Here is a 25,802-nt window from a genome sequence, read left to right as displayed (position 1 = left end):
ACCAGCACTGCCCATTCCTGTTCTGGTTACAGGCAGTTCCCAGGCATGCTGTGTTTAGGGCAGCCACTTCAGCTTCAGCACTGTGGTCTCATGGCTTGTTGTATTTGCAGAGAATGCTGGAGAAACTGCGGGCCAAGAAGACTTGGAAAGCACCGTGACAGGGAAAGACTTTGGGCAACAAGGGCACACGGTGGTGTTGGTACAATCCAAGCCCCTGAGTGCTGCAGCCTCAGTGGTGAATGCTGAAGCCATTTAGGGATACTCAGCTTTAAGCTGTAGGAACACTGAGTACACCAAACCCCTGTGGTCCCCTGTTCAGAGCTCACCACAGGTGCAGATGTAGAGAAGAAACAATGCTTTCTTCATTCTTTCTTCTGAGTTACTGGCCTGAAAGGCTTTTTCTTATATGTTAATATTTCAAGTAGATTTTGTAAGTAAGTTTTGTAATATACATGTATAAAATGTTTTCAAATAAAGTTTTAAGGTTATTTGAATCTCTGGGGAAAAGGACCTTTCTCCTGTAAAGCTGGAGTTTTTGGTCTATTTTTTGCAATTGTGTGATTTAAGATTAGAAGTATGGTTTCCTGCAGTCACAAAGTACATCTTAAAGCACTTGAATGGGAGAACTATAAATTCACTTCTTCCAAAGAGAGGTTTTCTATACCTGTTTTATGAGCTAAGCACATAACAATTAGGTCAGATTTAAAGCTCAACTTTTTCTGTAAATTTGGTTATTAACAGGTGCAGTACCGAGGGCTTTCCATTAATGCTCTTTCTGGTTAAAATGCACCTCGGCAAGTCATGGAGTAGTTGGTGCTACAGACGAGACCTTTAGAGGTCCTCTGGTCCAATGCCCCTGCAATGCTTAAGGCTTTAACAGGATCTCCCTGGTGCATTCTCTGCTCCAGGAGGAATCCCAGCTCTGAGCCTCTTCACAGGAGGTAAAGTGCTCCATCCCTGTGTTCATTTTTGCAACCTCCTCTAAATCTGCTCCAAGGGAACTCTTAGAAAGCTGATTTTTGATGAACTAACTCTACACTTCTTTTCACTTATTTCTTTCAGTCTGGTGCAGTTGGCATGTACTGCAGCAGCAAACCATAAGACAAATCCAGTTTGTTAAATTCCATGGACCCAGGTGGAAGCTGTTTGCACAATTCTGGGATTATCAATAGAACATGGAGTAGCAAGTTAAAGTGAATGTTTAATTCAAAAAACTGCAATAAACACTCTAGGGATGGTTCTTTCTTTGTCTGGAACAGCTGTGCAGTTCTTTAGAGCAGGCTTGCATCAACATCAGCAGGATCTAAGAGAGGAAAAATATCTATTAGCATTTTAAATGCAAAAAAAAACTTTTCTAATATCCAATCTAAACTTCTCCGGGCACAAGTTGAGGTTATCTCCTCTAATTTTGTTAATTGCCAGACCAACCCCCACCTCACTACATGCTCCTTTCAGGTGGTTGTACAAAGCAGAAGGCTCCCCCTGTGCCACCTTTTCTCCAGGTGTAACACCCCCAGCTCCCTCAGCTGCTCCTCATCCAACTTGTGCTCCAGACCCTTCCCCAGCTCCACTGCCCTTCTCTGCACACACAAACAGCAACTGGGCTGCAACACTGCTCAAACCACAACTGTAGCAACCCTGTTCCTTAATGCTCCACGCTGCAAGTTCTTGCGTCAGAATGGAACTGAGTAGCCTCTCCTCCACATCACCATCAGAAAACCCTGAAGGCAGCAGGGTAAGGCCCAACTACCCAAGGGGTTATCTCCTCACAAATAGACCATAGCACACACAGAGTGTCCACGGCATCCTGCAGAGGATTTCAATATGCGGTCACCGCGTTAAGAGCTGCTGGTTTTTCAGCCACGCAAACCCTCTTTGAAGTGACCTTCAATTTCTTTACAGTCTCAGCCTTTTGGGGAAGTGCCCTTACCTTCACACTCACTTTGGCAGCTCCCACATGGTGTTTCTCATGCCTCTGACATGCAGAAGCAACTTGGTGGCAGACCCTAGGAGTTAAGAGTTGGGTTTGGTTAGTACAGGGCAAAAGTGCACCTTGAGTGTAAATTACATGGAACAGCCTATGTCTCCTGGTTTTGCTTCTGTTTCAAAGAACCAACCCTCTCAGCAGGAACTCAGAAATTCAATCAACAAATCACTTAACTGGAACTTCTGCTCCGCTGTAGCTTAAGTGTTGAAGGTGCCCAAGGATCCATCCCTACACCTCAGAACTTGCACTTGACAGCAGCAGGGAGTATTGTGTCCTTGTCCCGTGTTAAAGCTTTATGCCCAGCAGACTTGGTGCCACATCATGTGGCTGCACAGGAGTCTGGTGGATTTGCTTTATGGTCATGTCCACAGCTCACCAGAAACAGAAACATCCCAGCGGCCTTGGTAATGACCAGATACTCCTCTCACTGCTCTGACAGGACTTCAGTAGCCCAGCTGCTCATCTTTTCCGGTGAAGGACCAATCAATCTTGCCAATACACAACCCAAGTTGTGAACAAGCTTAAAGTATGGCACAAACTCCAAGTACTGAGGAATTCCTCACAACCAACAGAAGAGTTAATTCAGACACCTGTACTACAAATGGCTGCACAACTGCTGAAACATTTTGAAGTATGAATAAACACACAAGAATGACTCACAAATGAGTGATCTCGTCAGATACTGCCAAGATCTGCAGTGATCACTACCCAGTAATCTCTGGTACTCACAACCATTTCTACACTTAGTTCTACAACAGCTTAGTAGTTCCCATGTTCAGTCATACAAAGCTAATACACCAACTATAAAATCATATCGAACTAGTAACTGAGTGCTTACCTGTCAAACAAATTGCTTCCATCTTTTTTCTTAACTCAGGGCAATTCAATTCACTTCATTCTGTATCCTCAAGCACCTGATAGAAAGAATTGAATGCACTTGCTGAGTTCCAGAGGCCAGGAGACAGTTTTCACACAGATAATCAAAATGAAGACAAATGAAAACATCTATTTTCATTTGTTACATGTAAATAAGTACACTGAAATCCCTTTAGAGGGTAAAGATTGTTTCAGCAAAAATACCTGGTTTAACAGGCACAGCAGACGGGAAACCAAGGATGCCAAATGCTGCACTGTTTTTTGACCATCGGCCCACCAGGAGGAGGCTGCTGCGTGCACAGACCTTCAACCACCACAGCTCATTTTACATTTGAGCTTCTTGCATGCACCAGAGGGTGTCAGGCAGGAAGAGGTACTCTCTACAGAACTGCTGTGCAGCTGAGAGGGAGAAGAGACTAACAGAAACAGCAGCTTCAGAATTCTCCTGTGTGAAGATTTATACTTTTCCCCCAAGTACTTTGCTTCTTTTACTTTGAACTCCTTTTTCTATGGAACAGAATGCAGGGATTTAAACAGTATAGCAGAAAACTGGCTGATCTGCTCAGAAATTAACTCTTTAGACCCCACACTTGAAGAAACTAACAAAATATTGCTTTTCAGTATGAAACTGTTGAGCATCTCTCAATACAACACAAAAATGCTTTAAGTTTAAGAAGTTACTTCATAACAGACATTACAGTGCTGTCTCTTCTCACCTACAGCCACTGAAAACAGGAAAGAATAATCACTCCTGCATGATTAAAGGGGGCAATAGACTGTTTCAAGCCATCCAGAAAACAAGCAGGAAAATAAACTGTGTTACAAGTCAGGCACCTACACAAAAACCTGGGCAAGAGACAAAGTTCAGCTCGTGTAATTCAGAATGTCTGGGACCTGAAGTCCCAGAACACACTGACTCCAACCAAACTTTTCCATTTCAATCCCTTTTTGCTTTGTATTCCAAGCATGTTGCAGTACACCTAAAGGATACCACTGGGCATCCTGCATTCTCAGATTGTACTCTAAGATTTGTCTTGCAGTTTTATCCCACAGAGCTAACAGGTAGTTAAGTGGGTAAAGGCAAACCACAAGTTTATTCTGTGAGGCGTTTCCAACGACATGAACCTACAGGAAAGATCCCATCGGGATAGACCTCAACATTTCTGGTGCCATAAATTAACACAAGAAATTATAAATCAAAATGAAACAGACTGGGAGAGTACTTGGTACAGATCACAGTAAGTGTCATTTTATGTTGTTTCAAGACATTCTGGGGAAGGAAGAGGGTGAGATACACTAGCACGTCCTTCATATTAGCAAGTTTTTAATTACAAGTTAAGTTACCTGAGAAGCAAACATCAATGGGAATTATCTACAGAACTCTGCAGAATCCTCCCTATAAATTCCCTACTGAGTGTAACTTACTGGTCAATGCAAAACTATCAGTTTAAGCAGTCAACCAGTTCATCTCGTTTTTGACTGAGGAATTGATATGAACATTCCTTGGGCAAACTTAGTTTACAATAAATTCTTCCTTCAGCAGAATGAACAATCCATTAAGATATAGTAGTGTAATGCTGAAAACAGTCCCTGAAACCTTCACAAATTAGTAAGCTTGGTCTGAGAGACTCTTGGCCTACTGACGACCAGAGCCCCTCAGTCTTTAAAGTTTAGGCACAACTTGAGATGTCACACTAACCCTTGAAACAGCTTCAGACTTTGTGAAATGGCAGCCTGCATTTCTTTCTTCTTCACTTTCTCTAAGTACCTGCAACCAGAAAAGAACAAGTAAAATTACAAACCAGCATAGAAATCAGCAGAGCCTACAATAGTATTAAGTAAATTTGTTCAGAAAGGCTCTTCTCACTCACTCTCTTCAGAGCAGTTGAACATTTTGCCAATCATCACAACAATTTTCTTACAGCATTCTTAAGTTTGGGGAAAATAAGCTCTCATGTTTTCTGAAACAACACTGCATTTTCTCACTAAGAGATGAGCAGCAGTATAACCAGCTCACCAAGTTAAAGACAGGTGGCTGACCTAAAACAGGTAAAAAAAAACAGTGACACAAACTTACCAAGGTGCTAGTTCACACTGGACATCAGGTGCACTTCCTAAAACAAAATAAATTGTTGTATCTAAGTAATACTTCTAAGTTTCCTCAGTATTTTAGCAGATCATCAAGACTTGAGTGCTTTTATCTAGTATGAAGCCAGGCAGAGTAGCCCAGTTACACTGGCAGAACGCGGATGACACAACAGAGCACTTTATCTGCCATCACACCACAGCCCAGTTTATCACACAACTACCAACAAGGCCCAGCTGCAGCTGAAGAGGCTGGAGCAGTGTGGCACAGAAGGTAAAACTAAGGGAGGTACCTCACAAAGAAAGCATGGAAGAGACCATTGCAAGACACCTTAAAAATATGCTTTTAATAAACCATCTACAGGAATTCAGCACTGCAAGTATTTTTTCCTCTACTGCTAATTCTACTTCTTTTAGTACATAGGATGCAGAATTGAGGCACATTAACTCACATTCATGCTTAGATTTCATAGTAGTTGCATTTTTAAGTATGTTTGCATAACTGTCCCACTAAGTGAACTTGTTACAGGTCTCATTGTCACCACTGCAATTAAGAGTACAGTGAGGAAAGCAGAACCTGTTACTCTTCTAGCCACGTTTTCCAATTCAGACACACTGCAGGTTGTGTCTAGCTGCTGAAGAACGAGGCATAACAACTCCACAATTAGAATGGCCTGGGTTTTAAACCTAGCCAGGTAACTTGGAAAGAAACCTCTCTCTAGTAGTCATCTGGAGCTTGGATTTTTGTTTCAAAATACTTTTTCTTTCTTATCAAGAAGCAGCCAAGAAGTTAAGACTTGAGCTTCTATCTTCATACAACTACCTCCACCTAGGAAAAAACCCAACTGTTTCCTCAATACTTACATCTAAGTAGAGGCTTTCCAATATGTTCCAATCATCACAGGAATGCCCTTTTAAGAAAAAATATTTTGGAACAATGTCATTAGTTTAACTATACTTTTATCCTGTAACAGTTTAACAGTTTTTTGATGCTGTATATGAAAATCTTCCCACTAATAAACACTAAATCTACTTGTTTCAACAGAAATACCAAGTTTAACCAGCACATCTGCATGAAAACCAACGATGCCAGCTGTTGAAATACTGTAGCACTGCTTTTTGAACACCCCCTCAGGAAGACACTGCTGGGTGCAGATACCATACAGTGCACAAATTAGTCTGATTACTTGCTGTGGGAATAGCACTAAACTGTAGAAACCCAGTGGTCTTATGCTGAAGCTCAGGAGAAACACAAAGCTCACCTCTTTTGCTACCATGCTGCACACATGTCCACTGAAGTGAAGGATTTGTGAATCAGGTCAGCAAACAGCCACAAGAACTCAGGAGATCCCCACGTAGTTACAACTGCTGCTGCAGTCTGAGTGTGCTCATCTGCAAAGAAAGATACAACCAAACTACACTTCTGAAAATTCACAACTCTAGACTGACCAGTATTTGAATGAATTAATGCTATTTGAGGCCATGCAAATGTTGTCCCTTCATATAAGTAACACAGCTAATACATTCATCAGCTGTGGGTTGCAAAAGAAGGGTTTTTTCTAAGCACTAGGTTCCAGGTTTTTTGTCTACAGCACAAGACAAAACCTGATCAAGTGCTGGAACAGACTGAACATATAATTTTTTTTTACTATTTCTGAAACAGCATTTGAAGCTACTTCCCAACCGACTACATACTTACTGTTAGCAGCAGCAGAGGCTGACAGTCACCACACTTCCCAGTCCCAGAGACAGGTAGCTTGAACCAAGGCAACTGTGGTGAGGAGCTCAGAGCCACATACATCCCCAGAACAACGTACACTGTGCCAGCCTGATGTGCTTCCTAGTGCAGCTCTCTGCCTACAGCCATGGCCAAGTGAGGTGTCTGCTCCCATCCTATCACTCAAGAATGTTCTTGTAAGGTTTCACTACTTGCCCACCCTCAGCTCAGTGATTCCCATGCCTATGGGGTTTTCCTATGCTGTATCCTTACTAGGTGATTTCTTCCATGCTGTTCCCTATGTTGTCCCAAGCCATGCAAGCTTGGCAACATCCTACAGTAAGAAGCCTTCACAGCCATGTACATGCCAGACTACCAGCTGCTCTCTGCTGTCCCTCCTGTTCTTGCAAGAGATATGAATTAAGATGGAATTTTACTCCAAGGAAGCCGCCAGAAAGAAGCTGCAACTGTTGATACACCCTGGTACAGAAAGTGTGGGTGAGGCACCACAAAGACACTGAGGGGAAAGTATTTCCTCAACATCTTCAGCAGAGACAATTCCAGGCAGTGTTGTCTAAACCAAATCAGATAAAGCTGCAGCATTTGATCAAAGGTAAAGCTTTTGGTTTTTTAAAAAACTGCACTTTGAAGCACTCAAAAACTAAAGTTTTTGTTCAGAGAGGCTACAGGCTTTAATTCTGGTCAGACTGATGAAAGGTATGTAGCACTGAACTTGTACCTGGGAATTTTCACACTCACAAGCTGCTCAGCTGTGGAGCACTGTAATGTGTTTATTTTAACTATGGAGCCCTGCCTTTTCAAAACCTTTTGTGAAATAATGCAAAAAAAGCTACCTGAAGGAAACAAAACTGAAACCCAAGTAACATCTTACCTTATGCACCAAGAAAACAAAGAGGTATTTCATCTTCCAAAACAACATAAACTAGAAGAGAAAGAAAAGCAAAGTGATAAAAACTGTCATATACAGTCAAATAACTGAAAATTACTTAAATTAAAGCTTGATTTTAACTATCAATTTAGCAGCTGTGATAAGCTTGATTTTTATGTATAAAATTTATCCAGTTCTAATCAGAATTAGTTCATTTCTGAGTCACTCAACAGTTGAACAGCTGAATTAATCACATGAACAGCAGAATGAACAGGACTCCACATACCCCTCACTATGCCCTACCAAGAACCCCACTCCCAGATCCAGGATGAGTCTTTCAAGCCTTTAAGTATTTCTCAGGGAGAAACCTAAAAGAGTTACATTTAGCCATTAACTGTGGACCAGTTTTAGTTGTAATCTTTAAATGCTGAAGGGCAATTTCTGCAAACCTAGAGCTATCCAGCTGCATTTGGGAAACTTCCTTACAGAGGTCTGGGACCTTAATTCAAGCATGTCAATAACACAGCTCGACTTGCTCTCAGTATTGAGCACCTACTGCAAACCTCCTGAGACTGTCAGTTACATCTGAAGGAAACTTAATCAGCAGACAAAGCCTTTTTGCTCCTTCAGCACACATTGCTTTTACCTGCTGAACAGCTGTCAGCTGCTGACACCAATTTGGTTAAGCGTACCTGAGTAAGGCTGTGAGGTGACTCCTTTTATAATCTTCCTTATTCCCAAGTGAACATTTTAAACATTTACTACTTCAGCTACCAAAACTGCTGCAGGAGAATTCAGCAATATTCAGACCATTTCTAAACACTAGCCATGTTTCCTACTGACTAAAACACCTTTGAGAAAGGTGTTTGCAGCTGGGGCAATGCCTGGCAAGTACTGTTAATAAAGAGCTTTTAGCTTCTGCTAAGTCATGTTCACATCAGAAGCCATTCTGGACAGAGGCAAAAATGAGAGAAAAAGTAATTTTTAATCCAAGATTCACTATATTGCTAGTTATGTTTACAATAACTTACAACTTCAGATTATTGTATGAGATTAAGGAGCAGAAAATTAGTTTTCTGAGAGTTTATTCCACATGGAATAGACAATCTCAATCCTACAAAATTGGGTTTTATTATCATTCAAATATATTAACCACATTTTTTAATAAACTTTTGTCAAAATGGACCAACCACTTCTGCATTTTTATGATTGGCACTTGACTTGCATTAACCTTTAATTCTTTCTTCAACCCTTTAACTTTTAAAGTATTTCAAGCCTGCACCCCTAAGACAGAAAAACAATCTCTCAAGGACCACCCACAAAGAAATCAGCTATGAAAGAAAGGCATCTAAACTGCCCTTTCAACTTAAGCATACTGATGTATGCATACTTTTTAATGTACACTTGCTTTTCTACATACACGTACTTTTCTATCCTGTGCTGTTGTTCCTTTATAATACTTGGAACTTGTCTTCCCATTTTGATTCTGTACATTCTGTGAGCCATTGGTTAACAGAAGTCACGTAGCAGAAGCCAGAACTTCACCAAGCTCATCAGCCACTGAACCAGGAATATTATCCTCCCGATAGAGACTAGCCCAGAAGACCTTAAAAGCTGAGCATGAGGACAAAGTTATTCTATTTTTGTAACTGTCTCAGACACAAGCCCAATATACTCACAGTAAGCCAAATGTGCCTGGGCAGCTGGGTGGAGAGATGAACAGTGATTCCAGACCAATGCTTTAAACCAAACAGGCCCATGAAAAGGTCTCTGAGGAACGACCACTGCCACCTCACTGGTCCATCTGCTGTTCACCAAGGTGAGCCTTGCAGAGGCACAGAGTTCTCTTCAGCACCCTCTTCTTCATCCATTATTTCAATCACTTCAGGCGGTTTGGCATGTTTTCTTTTTGGCTTTGACTTTTTTTTTTTGGGAATTGTGCTGCTTAGAATGAAAGAGCTGTTCTCCTAAGAAAATGGAAGACAGAAGTAGTAACAAGTTTAGTTTTGAGATATTTAAGATTTTAGTAGTAAATTTGCATATTTTAAGAACTCTGCAGGGAACTGCAGAACTCCTATACATTTCAGCATTACACTGAAGAGAATGTAATTGCACTGAAGAGAAGTGTGGACAATCAACCTCCTTCTGCTTTAACAGATCAGAATTCAGAGGTCACACAACTCTGGATCTCAGCTCAAGAACTAAACATTGATGACATTATCTACTAATTCTTCAACTTCAGAACAGTAAAGCCAGAGTGTTTCTCAAGTTAAGGAGTGCTTACTTACCACTACTCTGGCATCAAGGTGTTCCTGAGTATCAGAATTCAAGCTGTCCTCATCATCACTGAAATAAAAAAATTAGATCAAACTGTGTACTTTTATAGAACCTTAAAATGTGTTAACTACAAGCCCTTAGATGAACAGTAGCTGAAAGACAGCATTGTACCTTTAACATTGTCTTTTTGGCTTTCTAAAGGTTAGCAGTGTATTTACAACAGCAAGTATTCTTGCTGATTTACTGATCTTTTAATTGCACTAAGCTAATTGCTCAACCCTGAAGACCAAAGATAACACTTTGGTTTTTATTAATGTAAAAAAGTATTAAAATTATCCTTTAGTATTTGGTTTAGAACACTGTAGTTAATTTGGGATAACATTAGAGGAGTGCATTTCAGAAAATACTTTAATTTCTACCAACAATTATCAGTCTTCAGATCAAATTAAAAATACTTCTTTCTGTGAGAACTATTAAGTCACCATCTACAAACACATAATATCCCAAGGGGTAGAGCGCTTTGTTCACAAAATAAACAATGCTTTCAAAGGTTAAAAGGACAGGAGAACAACAGAACTTGATACACACACATTTATATGTTAGTAAAGCACAAAAAAGCAAAGATGAACTTACTCTGTCTGCTGAATAGGGGAAATGGGGCCTTCATCATCTAAGTACTTGTGCTTCCGTAACACCATACACTCTTTTTCTAAGTCATCACTGGCCTGAAGGGCTTTTAAAGCTTTCTTAAGATGTTCTTCATATTTAAGCACTTCAATATACTTGAAATACCCCTTTGCAGCTGCTTGCTGTAAGAAAAAGATACTCAGGTAAGATCTTAAAAGTACCACTACAAAAAATTTACATTATGAACTGATGAAACATTCTATCAACACCCATATGTATTCTTGCAGTGTTTGCTTTAAAAGATATTCATTTTAAAACATCAAGTATATTGTTTAATAGAAGTAGAATCTGTTTCATTGTTTTATTCTAGTAGAAGCACAACAGACCCCATTTCAATTCACAATTTTTAGACTAAGGAAATATTTATCCCACATAACAAAGGACTTACCTCATAGTCAAGAACCATCTTTAAGGGAATATGTTTCTCCCCATAATGTTTTTCAACAAAAGGGAATTGAAAACCCCTGTCTAGAAGCCTCCTCTTTTGCTCCTGAGGTGAGGCTGTCAGTGGGGGCCTCCCTGTGGGCATGTGTGTGCTCTCATACTTTTTCTTGCTCTTCCGTGCCTGTACTTTGTATTTTCGGTGTGCGGCGGCTTTGAACTTCCTTCCCCTGAAGTGATAGGCAAAAATGGCCTTCAAATTGAATTTAGACTTCTGCTGCTTGGGAACTTCTAATGATTTCCCTGGACTTTGGGGAGACAGGGAAGAATCTGAGGAGCTTTCATTGTCAGGTACTTCTGTACCAGATTCAGCTTGTTGCCTTGAAGATTGAGATCGCCTTTTCGGCTTGGAAGGTGCAACGGAGCACTCAGGACGAGCAGCAGAGACATCACTGAAGAAGAAATAACTATTTACTTTCAAAAGAAGGTTCACTTTTATAATACATTACACAGGTTCTCCATAGAAAAAATTCTGGACTAGAGACAAAAGCTTACCTTTCTGAATCACTGCTGATCAGTAAAACCTCAGCTGAAGCAGCTGATGATTTACACGTGCTGTTGGGATGGTCTGCAGACTCCTGAGGAGCAGCTGCCTTCTGCCTTGACCGCTCTGCTCCTGCATTCCTTTGCCATGAGCACACCTCGAATGGCTCCTCCTGCTGGGGGCTGATCAGCTCCTGGGCATCAGGGTAATCGGAGCCAGAAGCCTGGGACTCATCTGTATCAGTCATGTTTCAGTTTGCTCTAAAAGGCAATGAGAATTCAAGAAACTAAAAAAAAAATGTACATTAACCAGGCAACAAACTTCCTACTACTCCACTCATGATCACAGGGTAAACTTAAGAACAATCTTGAGGAAACTTGAGCAGAGGTTTTCCTATGAACCATGACCAGTTACATTCTTCATACTAACATTGAAGTCACAGCCACTGAAGATAATCACAGCATAACTGAGGTCAGAAAATTTGTGAATCTTTTTAGTTCAGCTCTTGCCCAAAGGAAGGCAAACATCAGTGGTGCAACAGATTGTTCAGAGACTTACTGAGCTCAATTCTGAATATTTTAACCCTCTCTACTAGGGGAGAGTTTGCCTCCAAACAAGCATACATACACATAGCCAATGGCTTCTTATACTTGAAAGCATATTGCAGTTTTAAGTCATACAAAATATATTTACTTTACTGTCGTTTAAAACCTTTAAATTAATCCAAGATAGTGTCATCATGAGAAGCTATGCCATTTTCCTTCTGTTCTTTTGTGAGCTCTAAGATACCTAAAAATCTCCTGCTCTCAACAATCCATCAACCATTTATTTGGCTATCAATCTTCAGAGACCAGCCTCAGAACTAAAATGTTAATTTTCACTTGAATATGCAAGACAACATAGTCCAGCTCTTTGGTGGTCCAAGTCTACACAAAAAGGACTGCAACACACAGCAAAGGAACTTATATTTTCCTCTGTATGAGCCCAAAGTTATTTTACCTGTTAATAATTTACTAGCCCGTAGACTTGTATCTTTCTAACTTTACTGTGCTTTTTAGAGTTTTACAAACTCATCATCATACCCATTAATATTTTTTAATGTTATTACACAGTTCAGCATCTGAAGACACTAGAGCAGAGTTTATCCAATGCCCTCACATAACCTGCAGCACATGATCCTGAGGGCACGTGCACATGAAGCAAAGGATTAGACCCAGTCAGAATTTAGGAAAGGCAGGTCCCAACTGACCCACCTGATCTCCTTCTCTGTCTAGTGTATGAGGCAAAGGCTGTGGATCTTGTCTGCCAGCACTTTAGTAAAGCTTTAGGACAGCATTTCTCACAGCATTCTCCTGGAGGAACTGGCTGCTGATGGCTTGGAGCGTGCACTGTTTATTGCATGAAAAACTGGATGGATGGGCCCTGAGAGGGGTTTTGAATGGAGTTACACCCAGCCGGTAGCTGGTCATAAGTGATGTTCCCCAGCGATCAGTGCTGGGGCCAGACCCGTTTCATGTCCACTGACATGACCTAAAAAGAGGATTAAGTGCACCCTCATTCAGCTGGCAGGTGACACCAAGCTAGGTGGGAATGTTCTGCTGGAGGGCAGGAAGGCTTTGCAGAGGTGTCTGCACACGCTGGATTTCACTGAAGCCAGCCGAGTGAGGTTCAACAAGGCAGAGTGCTGGGTTCTGCACTTGGATCACAGCACAAAAGGCCCTGGGGGTGCTGGTCAACAGTAGCCCAGTGTGATCCAGTGTGTGGCCAAGAAGGCCAAGGGCATTCTGGCCTCGATCAACAATGGTGTGGCCAGCAGGACCAGGGTAGTTACTGTCCCCCTGTACTCAGCACTGCTGAGGCCACACCTCCAATCCTGTGTTCCTTTTTGGGCCTTCACAACAAGAAAGACGCTCGTGGCAGCTTTGCTATGCCTTTGCAGGCACACTGCTCACGCTGGCTCACCCCTGGCCTGACAAACACTAAGCGCAGAAACGAAACCAAGAAACGCCATAGCCAGGACAGCAATGCCCCTCTGAGCGCATAGGCCCTGCCGGGTACTCACAAGCCGCAGCTCAGCATCCTTCGAGGTCTCTGCCGCAGCTCCGGCCTGCAGCGCTGGCACAGCACGCAGATGCCTTAGGGAAGAAAAGCAACCATGTAAACTCGCTGAAGGCCTAACAAAGGCACCCGGCACGCCACTCGCCCCCTCGCCAGGCTCGGCTGCCCGCAGCGCCCCAGGGCCGGCGCAACGGGAAGGCCTTTCCAACGCGGGCAGGCAGCAAAGCACCACGGGCCGGGGACACCGCTCCGCGGGGCCCCTCACCGACCGCAGCCACACGCCCCCGTCTTCGGGGTACGACTCCACACCGCCCGGACTGTCCCTCCACCCCCAGCCACCGCGGTCCCCGGCCCCAGCAGCGCGGATGGCGGCGGATCCGCCCGCACCGACCAACTAACCTACACCCACCGCCTCCCCGCCGCAAAGGGCGCGCAGCGGCCGCCCCGCCCCTTAAATAGCGCCGGGAGCTCGCGAGAGGCGCGCGGGCCGACGGGAAGGAGGTGCTGGAGGATGGCGCCATGCTGGGAGTGGCAGCGGGGCGGCCGCGCCCGGGGGCGGGGCCGAGCGGGGCCGAACGGGGCCGAACGGAGCCGAGTCCTGCCGAGCCCTGCCGAGCCCCTCCTCGCCGTGCCAGTCCCGGCGGCAGTGCCAGTCCCGGCGGCAGGGCAGGTAGGTGCGGTGGCGCGGTGGCGGCGCTCAGTGCGTGGCAGAGCTCAGGCAGGTCCCGGCTTCCCGCCCGGTGAGAGGCTCCCGTCCCTGCTCTGCTGCTTGTCCTTCGCCCGGCTCCTCCGAGCTGGCAGCTCCACCTGAACAGCCCCTTCCTTCCCCCACAGCTGCTATGCCAAGCGTGCCGCCGCCTTCAGCGCTCCCTCGCTGCCGTACTCTCCGCTGCCCCTGCCTGCTGGGTCTCTCTCTGTCCCACGGAGCCCAGCATCCCCTGTTGTTACCCTGCCGTGAACCGTCCCTTCCCCAAATCCCAGCCGCTCAAACAGTTGCCTCTGCCGCCCCCCAGCCCTCCTCTGCCCTGTACGGGATCTCCTCGCACCGCCACAGGCGAAAAATACGGCTCCTGCATCTGCGGATGTCCTGCTCTTCTCGGTGTCATCGCTAAATTTCTCTCTCACAACTGCCATCTTCAATTTTTTCCACTGATATTTCTTCCTCCACCACCCCCCTCCCCGACTCATGTCTAGCCTCCCTATAACCTCTCCTTTTTGGCTGTAACTCTCCAAGCTAATTTCAATTCCAGTTTTGATAATAGACACGCAATTAATCTAATGTTTCACGTTTCATCTGTCTTCTCCTGGCACCTGGCTACTCTCTCTGATGTTTTCTTCCCACTTCAAAAGTAGACTTTTAAGTCTTCACATACTTGTTGCCTCCATTCTAGTTGTACCATTCCACATCTATAATAATTTTATCATCTCTTTAGCATTTGTGTTTTTCTTTGAAATTCTTCTGTAGCAATTCAGTGTCATTGCACCCCTCCATGATGGATCTCAATTGTGTGCTGTTGTCCCAGGTTTCTCTGTCCCACACCACACAATTCACTCCCCTGTGAATATTTGCAGTGGTGGGCCACAGATTTACTCTTTTGTGTCTTTCCTGGTAAGAACTACTGTCTGCCAATCAGATTGGGTTTATTATGGTACATCGAATTTTTCCACAGTCTTTCTCTCCTCTCATGATTGGAGGGAGCTAACTTATTTGAATACTGCACAAGTCTTGTCTCTGCCTTTTGCACAACAGCAGTTCTAGCTTGTCTTCTCAGACTGTTTCAGGACAACCAATGTGTTGAGTGCTGGCACAGCCTCCTCCTGGATGTGGCAAAAGGTTCTTGAGGGGATGAGGATCATCTAAAACAATGCTCCCAAAGCCATGTTCTCACTTTCTCACTTTCTGCCTGTGGCTAATTACTCCCTTTCTTGGTGCACACTAGAAGTCTTGTGGTAAGATTCACTTCACCTGACATGAGGCTTCTACCAGAGGCACCAAATCCAGCCTGCTGCTTTCTCCTCCAGAGCCAGAGGAGGGATGAAATCAACTGTGGAGACAGATAAGACCAACTAAGATGAGAATTACTATACACAGGTTGCAGTCTTTCTTCCCTTCTCTATTGCTTGCCACCCCCAGTAATTTGGGGTGGCTGAGCACTGAGCTGAAAGATTTCAGTTGAGTGACTGCTATGATCCCCCCACTCTTCTAATTTCTTTTTTTTTTCCTGCTGGTTTGGTTTTCTTTTTTCCTTTATGCAGACTCAAGAGGCTAAGGACAGTTACATTTTTTGACAGTCATAAAAGAGGATTTTTTAAAAACAGATGCTAGAACTCTACATAAGCAGCTGTCTCACACCATAGTCCTTCCTAACAAAGACTCAGTCAGGTCTAGGAATGTAGTTACGATTTCCCTTTTTCCTTCTTCCACCTGAGATCTGGGTAAATGGGACCCATTTTATGTTTTATTGCTGTGTGTAGCAAGTATGTGCCTAAGGAGTTAATGATTGCTGCAGCTGATTTTTAGGTAGTGTACAATCAGTTGTTTCTGCCCTGACCCAGTGCCTTGCCCTTCTAGCTGGCTTTGCTGTTGCATGGCTGACTGAAGTACACTTCATTTCTGAAGGGGCTCTTAAACTCATGTTCAAAACTTTTTGTTACAGTACATACTTTTTTTTTACATACTTTTTGTATGGGTACAGAGCCTGATACTGCAGAACTTGCTGGAGCTGATTTCTATTTTGCTGCTAGCCTGTTCCTCTCTGGAAGGGGAAACACATGCCCAGAAATTAATTTGAGACCATGTCACAGCTCGGGTTGAAAGTCCACCATTGCCAATGCTGGAAAAGTAAACATTAAATTTGGGAAGACCTTAGGAGGCAGCTGATATGCTCAGAAAAGCTCAGGTTCCTTTCAAAACTTTCCTGGGACTCTAAGCTTACAAAGACACTCAAATCTCCTGATCACTTCATCTGCATTCAGTGTGGGATATGTTTTCCCTACACCCAGCTGTCAGCTTGAGGACCAATGTGTGTAATGCTCTGAGCCAGCTATAGGGCTGACAGACTCATCTTCTCCCAAAATGCATAAGAAATTCAACATTACTATTGAAGCTGTCAGTCTCTCCTGTGATGCCAGAACTACAGTTCTGTGTTTTCTATGTATTCTAGAGTGAAATTGAAAAATAATTAACGTGTTGAAAGGAGCATGTTTAAATTGTTAAGCTATTATGTTTGTTGGCAGACCAGTCACTCTGCAGTGTGCTGTACTGTAACTTGTTGCCTGAAGAAATCAGCACCGATCAGGAAATGGCCAAAGTCGAAAGGTTTGCTTTCCATGTCCCAAGTCTGGAGGAGCTTGCTGGGGGTAAGTAGTGCAACATGTGACTTTATACAAACTTGTAATGTACTCTTCAAACTTATCTTAAAGCTCATACCAAAGTCTTTCTACAGCTAGTACATGCAGAATTCCTGCTTTTAGCACACTAAGAGGTGAAGAACAGCACTATTTCTCTATATGTGATGATTTTCTTAGAGCAAACAATGGTTCCTCCCAAAGCCCCCAAGATATTTAAACATACAGATGGCCCCTCAATTCCTTTAAAACTGCTGAATATGCAGATTTGTGTGCAGGTCATGAAAGTTTGGCCACTACACACGAAACTTCTTTACAAATACCGAATCATCTGTCCTCCTCTACCCTCCAGTATTTCTTTCTTTTTCAGGACTGCTCAAAACATAGCTGACAAGATGCAGTGTGTCATGCCAGATCCTCTTGCTTGAACCTAGGTGGCTCTTCCTTTGGTCTTAGACAATGTCTTAGAACAGGGCTGCAGGAAACATCTTCTGTAGTTTACTTCTTTCTAAAGCCTTTGCAAGATGTGCTGGGAATAACAGAATGGCTGAAGTTGGAAGGGACTTCTGGGTTCAGCCCAGTTGCTTATGAGTTTCTTTTCTTGCCCTAGTAGGAAGAAATTATTCCTTCTGTCAGCCTCTCCCCTGCAGCAGAAATACTAAAGGGTTTTTTTGCCTTTCAGATTGATCCTCAAGTTCAGTGTCTGCCACTTTCCTGAATCTGTGTCAGTGTGACATTTCCATGTATTGAGAATGTGTGCTCCCAGCAGTGCCCTGGGTGGTTCCCAGTGCTTTTCTCACCCAGTCAGATGGGGGCAGTAGGCCAGGGCTGCTGCAGAGAACACCACATATTTGCAGTAGAACAGCTTGAAAGAGTATCAGAAAAATTTCATCACAAAACAGAATTTTCCTTTTTTCCCCCCATCTGTCCTGAGGATCTCCTGTAAGCTGGGAATTGTGTTGCTGTTCAGGTTTTGGGTATAATTTGAGGAGTGCCCTTTTACTGTCCTTGTCCATATTCCAGAAGGTACTGAGATGTATTTAGAAATGTACCAAGTACCAGCTACTACTTTTGGTCAAGAGCTTGGTAAATCTGATCTTAAGAAGTATGGTATGGCTGAAATCCTAACTGGAGGAAACAAAGGCACAGGAAAGTCTTTGTAAATAAGGAACCACCTGATTTACAGACTGGATGTTCTGTTCTTTAGTTTGAGACACCTGTCAAAGCAGACCCCCAGGCATGAAAGAACCTTTCAACATAGTATTTGAAGTAGTGTATGTGAAGACACTACTTCACATACACTACTAAAGGTTTGGAGCTGAAAAATTACACTACCCACACTAAAGGTTTGGAAGTTGTTTCCAAACAATGCACTCAGATAATCCTCCGTGTTGACTGAGTGACTTTGCAAGTTCTGAGCCTAAAAAAACTTGTCCTTGATATGAAGTAAACCAAAAATTTTAAATTTGGTTCATTATCACTAACACCATTCATTATCTGTCTTGCTGCGACAGTGGCACTTGCCAGAAAATCTCCACAAGAGCATAAACATGATAGGCAGTATCCCATGGCGGTAGAAATTTCCAGACAGCAGAGACGGTTTGAGATTATAATCAAGCTATTGCAACCTGTCTGGTTAATGTATGTAGAGAACTGATTGTTGCTTCAGCTAAATCTTGCTTCCTCCTTTGCTCTTGCATCATATTTGACTGTGATTGTTATTGTGTGCTCTTGGAAGCAAACCCCCTGCTGAATGAGATTGAAGTTTAGTCATGTTACTTCACACGGTGCTGCTCCTAGTGCTCCTTGGAGCAGTCAGTCAGTGTATTTCAATGAAAATGGTTTTTAAATTCTTAAAATTAATTAATGTGGCAAACAATTATCTGCACAAACTTCTGCTCCTCTCTGAAGCTATGTGACAAGTGTAGTAATGTAACGAGTGTTGTAGTAATGTAACAAGTGCCTGCAGACATTTAAATCAATGGAGTTACTTAGGGTAAGCATAAATAATGTATCTTGCAGAAATAAAGCCCAAACAGATACATTTATTTTTGATAGAAACTTGTCAGACTCTTGGTAGTTTTTCATTGTCAATAATTTTGCCATTATTCTTTATTGCAGTTTTGCAGAAAGGGCTTAAAGAGAACTTTGCTGATGTTCAAGTCTCTGTTGTAGACTGTCCTGATCTGACTAAGGAGCCCTTCAACTTTCCTGCTAAAGGTAACCTAGCATTCCTGTCTTTCACTAAGACTTCTCCAGTTTTTTTGGCATGATCCTTCTTAGTTTTGATACTTTTCAGATGTTGAGAAAGCTTAAAATGTTTTTCAGGTAAAGCATATGCATGAGAGGAGAGCTACATTTTATTTTTGGATTAGTTTCCTAGTTGATGTATGAACAACATGGAAGACAGACATGTCATCTGTGCTACTCATCTGAGATCCCTCTGGCATCAGTGTGAAAGAAACACCTCCAGGAGTTTTTTCATCCCTTCTTAAAATACATATCCAAATAAGTGGGATGAATTGTCCTGAGATAGCTTTCAGCTTTGCTAAAATTTTGCAAGTAGAGTCCCGGCAGAGTTCTCTACTGTGTGGTGAGGGCATTACTGGAGAACTGGAAAATGGAAGGTGTTGGCCACTCTGGGAATTTTTTTTTTGTGCTTAGAGAATGTTATTTTACAACATGTTGTGTAGCATTTAATCCTACTGTGAATAATGTTAGGCCTTGGACTTCTCGATAGTTCAACATTTTCTCTAAGCATGCTAGGGAAATAGTGTTCTCAAAGGTTTGAGAAGTTTGAGGAACCAGGTCTTTGGTGGGTTAGGATGCATGCTTATTGAAGGTTATTGGGAAAAACGATTTTACCAAGCTAACTGGCTGTATTTTTCCAGGAATCTGTGGAAAGCCTAGGATAGCAGATGTGGGAGGCGTTCCTTACCTCATACCTCTTGTAAAGAAAGAAAAAGTGAGTTTTTCTCTGTAGCTGTGGGGTTTAATACATTTGTCAAAAGAAAAGCAATAAACAAAACTAAGGACTAAGAAATAGTAGGATCTAGATACTAGAATTCTACACTTGTGAAATACACTTTTAGTGTTTAATGAGACTGATTCTGATGTGTGTTGTATGTCACAAAATCTAATAAGAACAATAATTCAGTCTTGGAATAAAATAAGCAGGGAATATACAGGTAGAATCTACCTTTTAGCAAACAAATGGACATCTACCAAATGTGTTATTACTAAGCATTGTTGTCAGAAGCCATGTTCAACCTATCAAAATTTTAATGAGGGTGGGTGTTGTGAATTAAATGCCTCCAGGACTGCAGTGAACAGACTGACAATTGCAGATCAGAGCACCACACCAAAATCATGGAATGGTTTGGGTTGGAAGAGACCTTAGTGATAGTCTAGTTTCAACCCCTCCTGCAGCAAGGATGCCACCCACTAGGTCAGGTTGCTCAGGGCCCCATCCAGCCCAGCTTTGGACACTTCCAGGGATGGAAGTATTGTTTTCTTTTGCAGGTTTATGATCTAAATACAGTCGCAAAGGACATAGAGCTGCCTGGAGCTTTCATTCTTGGAGCTGGAGCTGCTTCATCCAAAGTTCTTGGAATTAATGCTGAGGTCAGTATGTAAGAGTGATGGTTGTCATTGAATTCATGGAAGTATCATAACAGTAGAGCAGTATCATGCTGGGTATTCCCTATTTACAACAATGCATTTAATAAACACTTTCACACCACAAACACATAAACACATTAGAAGGAATTGAGATGAGGGGCATCCACTGAGGTGCATACTCCTCAGATAATAAAGATTAATTTTTAACTTGTAATTCTTCAGGAAGCATGCGGTTACCTTGAAGCATGCAAGAAACATGGTTTTTGAAACTGATTGACAAAGACCTGACCACAGGTTTTAATTCCAAGATTTAGAAATATTCCTCAAACTTCCTGGTAAAGGCCTTAGAGATACTCCCTGTCTTTTGCCCTCTTGGATGACTTTGTTTCACTATTGTGAATTTTAAAGATACCACATAGAAAGTTATGAACTGCAGGAGGGGTAGGAGACAAAAACTATTGCCTATGGAGACCTTGGTTAATCACAGATTTTTTCAGGCATAAACCTTTGGTCTTACTGTCTCCTTTTGATGGATTTATTGGCAGATGAGATAGTCCATATCAACATTAAATTTGGGCCACTGTAATAGTGGTTGTTACTGTACACTGAGAGAGTATTACATAGAATTCCAATACTTGCATGCAGACTATAGATATTTTTTCTTTTCTTTTTTTTTTTTTAATACTAGCATTCATCTTTATATTACATTAAGTTTAATTGTTCAGAAAAAGTAGACCTGTTTTCTGAACCTTTCAATTACATTACAATATTAGTGCATTTTTCTTACCAGTACAGACCTCATCCTGAGAGACAGAGCTGTGTGATGAAGAGGATTTTTTTCGCGGGATCATGGTCCAAAGCTTAAATCACATTTATGTGAGTTCAGCTCATTTGGCGGGTTCTTACATGTTCTTATTGACTTATTCTTATATATTCTTTTTCCCAGTTTATCCCTATTGTTCAAACTAAGAGTGAAAAAAAGCCTGCTGTAAATGGGAGCTACATTGCTCAGATAAATCCTGCAGATAAAGGGTGCCTGCTTGAGAAGTACAGCAGTAAATACACTGATTGTGAGTTTGGACTGTTGGCCAACCTTTATGCCAGCGAGGGCCAACCTGGTAAGGTATGTACTTCCACATCTAAGGTGACTTTGCAGTGCTTTGTGACTGACTGGAAACTCATGGTTCTCTTATCAGCATTCTGTGATAATAGTAAAGTAATAATCCCACAAGAGAAACATGCAAAAATAAGGAACTGATGCCAGTGATTGAGGGGAAGAATTAGTGGAGACAGAGGCACTTGAATTTTTGAGGGATAGTATTAGTTTACAAAAATTTTCCCATCATAAATCATTCATCCAAATCCAATCCAAACTAGCAGTGACTTAAGGTAATGGTGCAATTAATTGTGTAAATAAGACATGGGCACTTTGGTAGTTTTTTGCACAAGTGCTTCTCCTGACACAGGCAGCACTAAGAGGTGCTGGCATAACAGCTGAAGACCCGAGTGCTGCATGGAAACTGAACAGCCTTCTCTGTTACCCAGCGTTTCTTTCTGATAGAGTGGAAGCCAGCTGCTTGGACAAAAGGGAGTTGCTCAAGTCACTGTCTCATACATAGGTAAATCTCTTGCTGCCCAGCTCCCTTTACAGGCAAAGCTAGCATTGAAGTAACTAAGGAAAAGAGAGCTGGTCACAAACTGGAAAGATGCAGCAGCACTTGCATGGGAGCTTATCCTTTCAAAAAGTGATCTTGGGTTATCAGCTTGGGAGAATTTCAGAACAGCTCTCACAGACCTTTTCAGACTATTGCAGCAGGAGATGGCAGTAACAAACTGACTTTATCTTCCAGGTCATTGAAGTGAAAGCCAATGGAAGAACTGGGGAGCTTAACTTTGTGACCTGTCTGAGACAAACTTTAGAGAAACACTATGGAGAAAAGCCAGTTGGGATGGGTGGTACGTTTATCATTCAGAAGGGGAAAGCAAAGATTCATATTATGGTATGTTGTTCTCCATGCATGTAACTTTCTTTGTCCTCCTGAAAACAGAAGTATAAATCAGGGTGTAACATCTTAGTTCCTTCACTTTGTTTTATATTTTTAAATGTATGGATAAACTATTTGGATGGGCACGGTACTAAAGTCAGGAGTTGACTTTACAAAATCAGTGTTACAAAACTAGTAATTCTGTTTTAGTTGGCATTAAGGCCATCAATTTTGAAATCTGTGTACAGCTAAAGAACTGGAGAACTATTTTAAAACAAATTGAAATGAAATACATCAACTCAGATGAAACTTCTAAGACATATTAAACTTTTTAAAAAATAACTGAGCTTCTAAAATGTACCAGGAGGAGGAGCATCTTCGCTTCAGTAGTTCTCCCACTACCTGTGCAATAAAAGACATAAGATTCCAGTCACTTCTTCTGGAAGAAACAGAGTGATGGACACTGTGAGCTTCTTTCAGTCATTTAGGAAAATGAACAGAATAGTGGGGAGGGAAAAAGCAAAGTTGCTAGAGAAAAGGTATCCTGATGCAAGTGTCTTCCTTTTACTTAAAAAGCTTTTATTTTTGCTCTAGCCTCCAGAATTTTCTTCTTGTCCCCTGAATACTGATGAGGATGTGAATAACTGGCTCAAATTCTTTGAAATGAAGGCCCCACTGATTTGTCAGCCAGTAATAGTTTCCAGAGATCCGGTGAGTCTCTTTTTCTCCTTTCTAAGTATAGACTGAGACCTGTAGTGAATTTTGTCTTGGATGTGATTTTCCTTTCAAGAATGGGAGTGTGTATATATATATATATATATTGTGTTCAGCTCTTCCAGAGCTGAGAAAATGATTGAGAAGCTTCTTATTTCTGTGAACTGTTTGAATTGTTTGAATTGAGGATAGGTCAATCTGTTCTGAAACCTATAGTGGTTGTTCATAGTGGATTAATTTCATGGTTCTGTTGCATGTTGCAAGTGATTGCATCCCAAACCCAACAGTACGGTTTACATTCACTGCTGGCCACACTGGGAGAAATGTCAAGAGCATGGAGGGTGGTTCAGCCACCTGTTTATGTAGTTCATTTTCCTAACAACTCCCTCTGCTAATGCTGTGTCAAAAGACATGAAGCATGTGTCCTGTTGCTGATGTAAATTAAAGTCTGCAAAGCCTCATGCTGGAAACTTACCTAGCATCTTTCACAAGCACCAAGTTCAACAGCAAATAATTCAGGATAAACACCAATCTGGTTTAAAAAACCATTAAGGTGTTCATAATTAGGAAAACTATTTGTTTAAAAGTAACCAGAAAACCATAGATGAAAATGGCAATTTTATAGATAACAATGCTGTCATAAGTAATATTAAAATGTCTTTTCCCAGAGGTAAGTGGGACATACTGTAGGCTTAAATATGTTGAAGGGTGTGATTTTATTGTGTCATTATGTGGCAGCCTTTGGCCTAAGGCTAAACTGTATCTTCCCATAATCCACTCCTTTGAAAGCATCCATCGGAGCTGTTCCATTCAGAATCAACGCAACTTGTGTGCTGGATGCCTCTGGGTTTCTCCTGTCTGCATCCACTGCAAGCTCAACAGCACTTGGCTAGGCCTGTGGTTGTGGAAATGTTTGAGTGACACTACAAGAAGACCAGGACACCATGGTATTCCGATGCCATAGCACTATGGTATTGGAATGCCATGGTCCACCTACCCTATCCCCTTGCAGCCCAGGAAACTAACCATGTCCTGGGCTATGTCAAACTAGGTGTGGCCAGGTCAAGCAAGGGGATTCTTTCCCTTATGAGACCCCACCTGGAGTGCTACATGTAGCTTTGGGGCCTGTTAGAGCAGGGCCCAGGAGGGCCATGAAAATGAGCCATGGGCTGGATATCTCTTCCTTTGAAGAGAGACTGGGAGCTGACATTGTTCAGCCTGGAGAAGAAAAGGCTCTGCAAAGATCTTATTGCAGCCTTCCAGTACTTTAAGGAGGCTTTTAGGAAAGATAGAGTGAAACTTTTTACCAGGACATGTAGCAACAAAAGAAGAGGCAAGGATTTTAAATTGAAACAAAACAGATTTAGATTGGACATGTGGAAAAAAAATTTTTAGGCTAAGTGTGGAGAGACAGTGGAACAGGTTGCCCAGAGATGTAGATGCCCCATCCCTGGAAGTGTTCAAGGCCAGGTTAGATGGGGCTTTGAGCAAGCTGGTTGAATGGAAGATGTCCCAGCCCATGACAGGGTGTTTAGAATAGATCATCTGTGAAGGTCTCTTTGAACCCAACCCATTCTAAGATAGATAAAACTGGTCATGTTGATCTCATGGTTTAGGATGTTAGTTGTTATTTTATTCATTTTTCTTCCCGTATTCATCTAAGCTGGCTCTCAGTATTGCAGTTGAGACAGTCCCTTTATCACATGGGCCTGTGGCAATTCAGTGCAAAGGGGTTTGATTTCCAGTAGGGGTTCTTTGGTGTGACTGCATTATTTAATCCCAGTGGAAAGAAAGGTAGGGGGAAAAAAGGGTTAAAAAGGACATCTCAGTCAGATTAACACCGAAAGTTGGGGGCTGTCAGGGTTTCTAAATTCTTTTGTTTTACTGGTTTCACAAGCGTCTTGCAAGTTTTCACTGCTTAACGTTGGAGATGTGTGGAAATGCGTGTCAGGATAGACTATCCCATGACTTAAATGCTGTTTCCATGAGCGCGTTGGTGACAGGTTTCTGTGTGGTGCCAGGGCTTCGATCTGCGCGTGGAGCACACGCACTGTTTCAGCCACCACGGGGAAGGAGGGCACTACCACCAGGACACCAGCCCGGACAGCGTGCAGTACCTGGGCTACTTCCAGCCCGCCGAGCTGCTCTTCCGCATCGACCGGCCCCAGGAGACGCATCCCGTCGGGAGAGACTGAGCCCCGGCCGATTGCATCTTCCTCAAGTACAAATGCTGATTTTTGTAACGCTTTCAATTATCACTGATCAGATTTAAGAATAAATATGAGAATAGTCAGCTGCCGCCTTCTTTCTGTGTCAAAGGGCAGAACTTGGTGTATGTGTTTCATTGGAGTTACGACCGAATTCAAACGGTAATTTAATGGCAATGTTACTGCATATTTTCCTTTTGTTTGGTTGTGCTTCCTGCGTGGCCACAGCTGACCAGGGGGAACTAGAGATGAAGTTATGTTTAGAACGGGACATGAAACCAACTTCTGGTCAAAAACAAGGCCGGAGAAGTAACACGCACCAGCTTCGAGCTTCTGCACCCGGCACCGTCCCCTCACCGCGCTGGCCCCGCCCTCTCCCGAGTGCCTCCGGAGGCAGCCGAGCCCACTCGGCGCTGGCCCGGCCTC

The 25,802-nt window shown here is 42.6% G+C and overlaps 3 protein-coding genes and 8 non-coding genes across 16 annotated transcripts in view; 2 read left to right on the top strand and 9 right to left on the bottom strand.

Annotated features, from left to right (window-relative positions):
* CEP295 (centrosomal protein 295) overlaps positions 1 to 1,241 on the top strand; it is a 45,244-nt gene extending 44,003 nt beyond the window's left edge. For both annotated transcript variants that reach the window (XM_064718937.1, XM_064718946.1), the window contains exon 29: positions 111 to 1,241. In XM_064718937.1, the coding sequence (XP_064575007.1) occupies positions 111 to 158 (48 nt within the window). In that variant the 3' untranslated portion in view covers positions 159 to 1,241. The remainder of the gene's footprint in view (positions 1 to 110) is intronic.
* TAF1D (TATA-box binding protein associated factor, RNA polymerase I subunit D) lies at positions 1,182 to 13,942 on the bottom strand. Of its 5 annotated transcripts, XM_064718988.1 has the most exons (16): positions 13,901 to 13,935; positions 13,506 to 13,578; positions 11,455 to 11,703; positions 10,907 to 11,351; positions 10,465 to 10,640; positions 9,843 to 9,900; positions 9,234 to 9,521; positions 7,558 to 7,608; positions 6,211 to 6,340; positions 5,813 to 5,859; positions 4,941 to 4,977; positions 4,563 to 4,631; positions 3,068 to 3,279; positions 2,826 to 2,901; positions 1,931 to 2,006; positions 1,182 to 1,303 (listed from the first exon to the last, which is right to left on the bottom strand). In XM_064718988.1, the coding sequence occupies exons 3-7, from the start codon at positions 11,688 to 11,690 to the stop codon at positions 9,366 to 9,368; spliced, it is 1,071 nt and encodes a 356-aa protein (XP_064575058.1). In that variant the 5' UTR covers positions 11,691 to 11,703; positions 13,506 to 13,578; positions 13,901 to 13,935; the 3' UTR covers positions 1,182 to 1,303; positions 1,931 to 2,006; positions 2,826 to 2,901; positions 3,068 to 3,279; positions 4,563 to 4,631; positions 4,941 to 4,977; positions 5,813 to 5,859; positions 6,211 to 6,340; positions 7,558 to 7,608; positions 9,234 to 9,365. The 5 variants fall into 5 exon arrangements, with proteins under 5 accessions (XP_064575058.1, XP_064575066.1, XP_064575049.1 ...); XM_064718996.1 differs by lacking the exon at positions 3,068 to 3,279 and having other exon boundaries at positions 13,901 to 13,942; XM_064718979.1 differs by lacking the exon at positions 13,901 to 13,935 and having other exon boundaries at positions 3,068 to 3,370; positions 13,506 to 13,868.
* LOC135455921 (small nucleolar RNA SNORA25) lies at positions 1,758 to 1,887 on the bottom strand. The gene has a single exon (XR_010442421.1). It is a non-coding gene; the product is annotated as a small nucleolar RNA SNORA25 (small nucleolar RNA).
* On the bottom strand, positions 3,048 to 3,173 carry LOC135455915 (small nucleolar RNA SNORA8). Its single transcript, XR_010442420.1, has one exon. It is a non-coding gene; the product is annotated as a small nucleolar RNA SNORA8 (small nucleolar RNA).
* On the bottom strand, positions 3,891 to 4,022 carry LOC135455944 (small nucleolar RNA SNORA18). Its single transcript, XR_010442425.1, has one exon. It is a non-coding gene; the product is annotated as a small nucleolar RNA SNORA18 (small nucleolar RNA).
* On the bottom strand, positions 4,706 to 4,778 carry LOC135455903 (small nucleolar RNA Z40). The gene has a single exon (XR_010442417.1). It is a non-coding gene; the product is annotated as a small nucleolar RNA Z40 (small nucleolar RNA).
* LOC135455927 (small nucleolar RNA SNORA1) lies at positions 5,467 to 5,598 on the bottom strand. The gene has a single exon (XR_010442422.1). It is a non-coding gene; the product is annotated as a small nucleolar RNA SNORA1 (small nucleolar RNA).
* LOC135455909 (small nucleolar RNA SNORA8) lies at positions 5,980 to 6,118 on the bottom strand. Its single transcript, XR_010442419.1, has one exon. It is a non-coding gene; the product is annotated as a small nucleolar RNA SNORA8 (small nucleolar RNA).
* LOC135455960 (small nucleolar RNA SNORA40) lies at positions 6,439 to 6,566 on the bottom strand. Its single transcript, XR_010442434.1, has one exon. It is a non-coding gene; the product is annotated as a small nucleolar RNA SNORA40 (small nucleolar RNA).
* On the bottom strand, positions 7,750 to 7,814 carry LOC135455971 (small nucleolar RNA SNORD5). Its single transcript, XR_010442438.1, has one exon. It is a non-coding gene; the product is annotated as a small nucleolar RNA SNORD5 (small nucleolar RNA).
* A 137-nt stretch (positions 13,943 to 14,079) lies between the features above and the next one.
* Positions 14,080 to 25,482, top strand: C1H11orf54 (chromosome 1 C11orf54 homolog). The gene is made up of 9 exons (XM_064718933.1): positions 14,080 to 14,171; positions 16,739 to 16,861; positions 18,971 to 19,069; positions 19,741 to 19,814; positions 20,372 to 20,473; positions 21,417 to 21,593; positions 22,321 to 22,470; positions 23,050 to 23,166; positions 25,191 to 25,482. Exons 2-9 carry the CDS (start codon positions 16,804 to 16,806, stop codon positions 25,362 to 25,364), a joined length of 951 nt encoding a protein of 316 aa, XP_064575003.1. The 5' UTR covers positions 14,080 to 14,171; positions 16,739 to 16,803; the 3' UTR covers positions 25,365 to 25,482.
* Positions 25,483 to 25,802: the final 320 nt, after the last annotated feature.

Source organism: Zonotrichia leucophrys, chromosome 1 (assembly GCF_028769735.1).
Source record: "Zonotrichia leucophrys gambelii isolate GWCS_2022_RI chromosome 1, RI_Zleu_2.0, whole genome shotgun sequence".
Lineage (NCBI taxonomy): Eukaryota > Metazoa > Chordata > Aves > Passeriformes > Passerellidae > Zonotrichia > Zonotrichia leucophrys.
The sequence above is the reverse complement of the archived record's forward strand: the minus strand, read 5'-3'. Positions and strand labels throughout refer to the sequence as shown.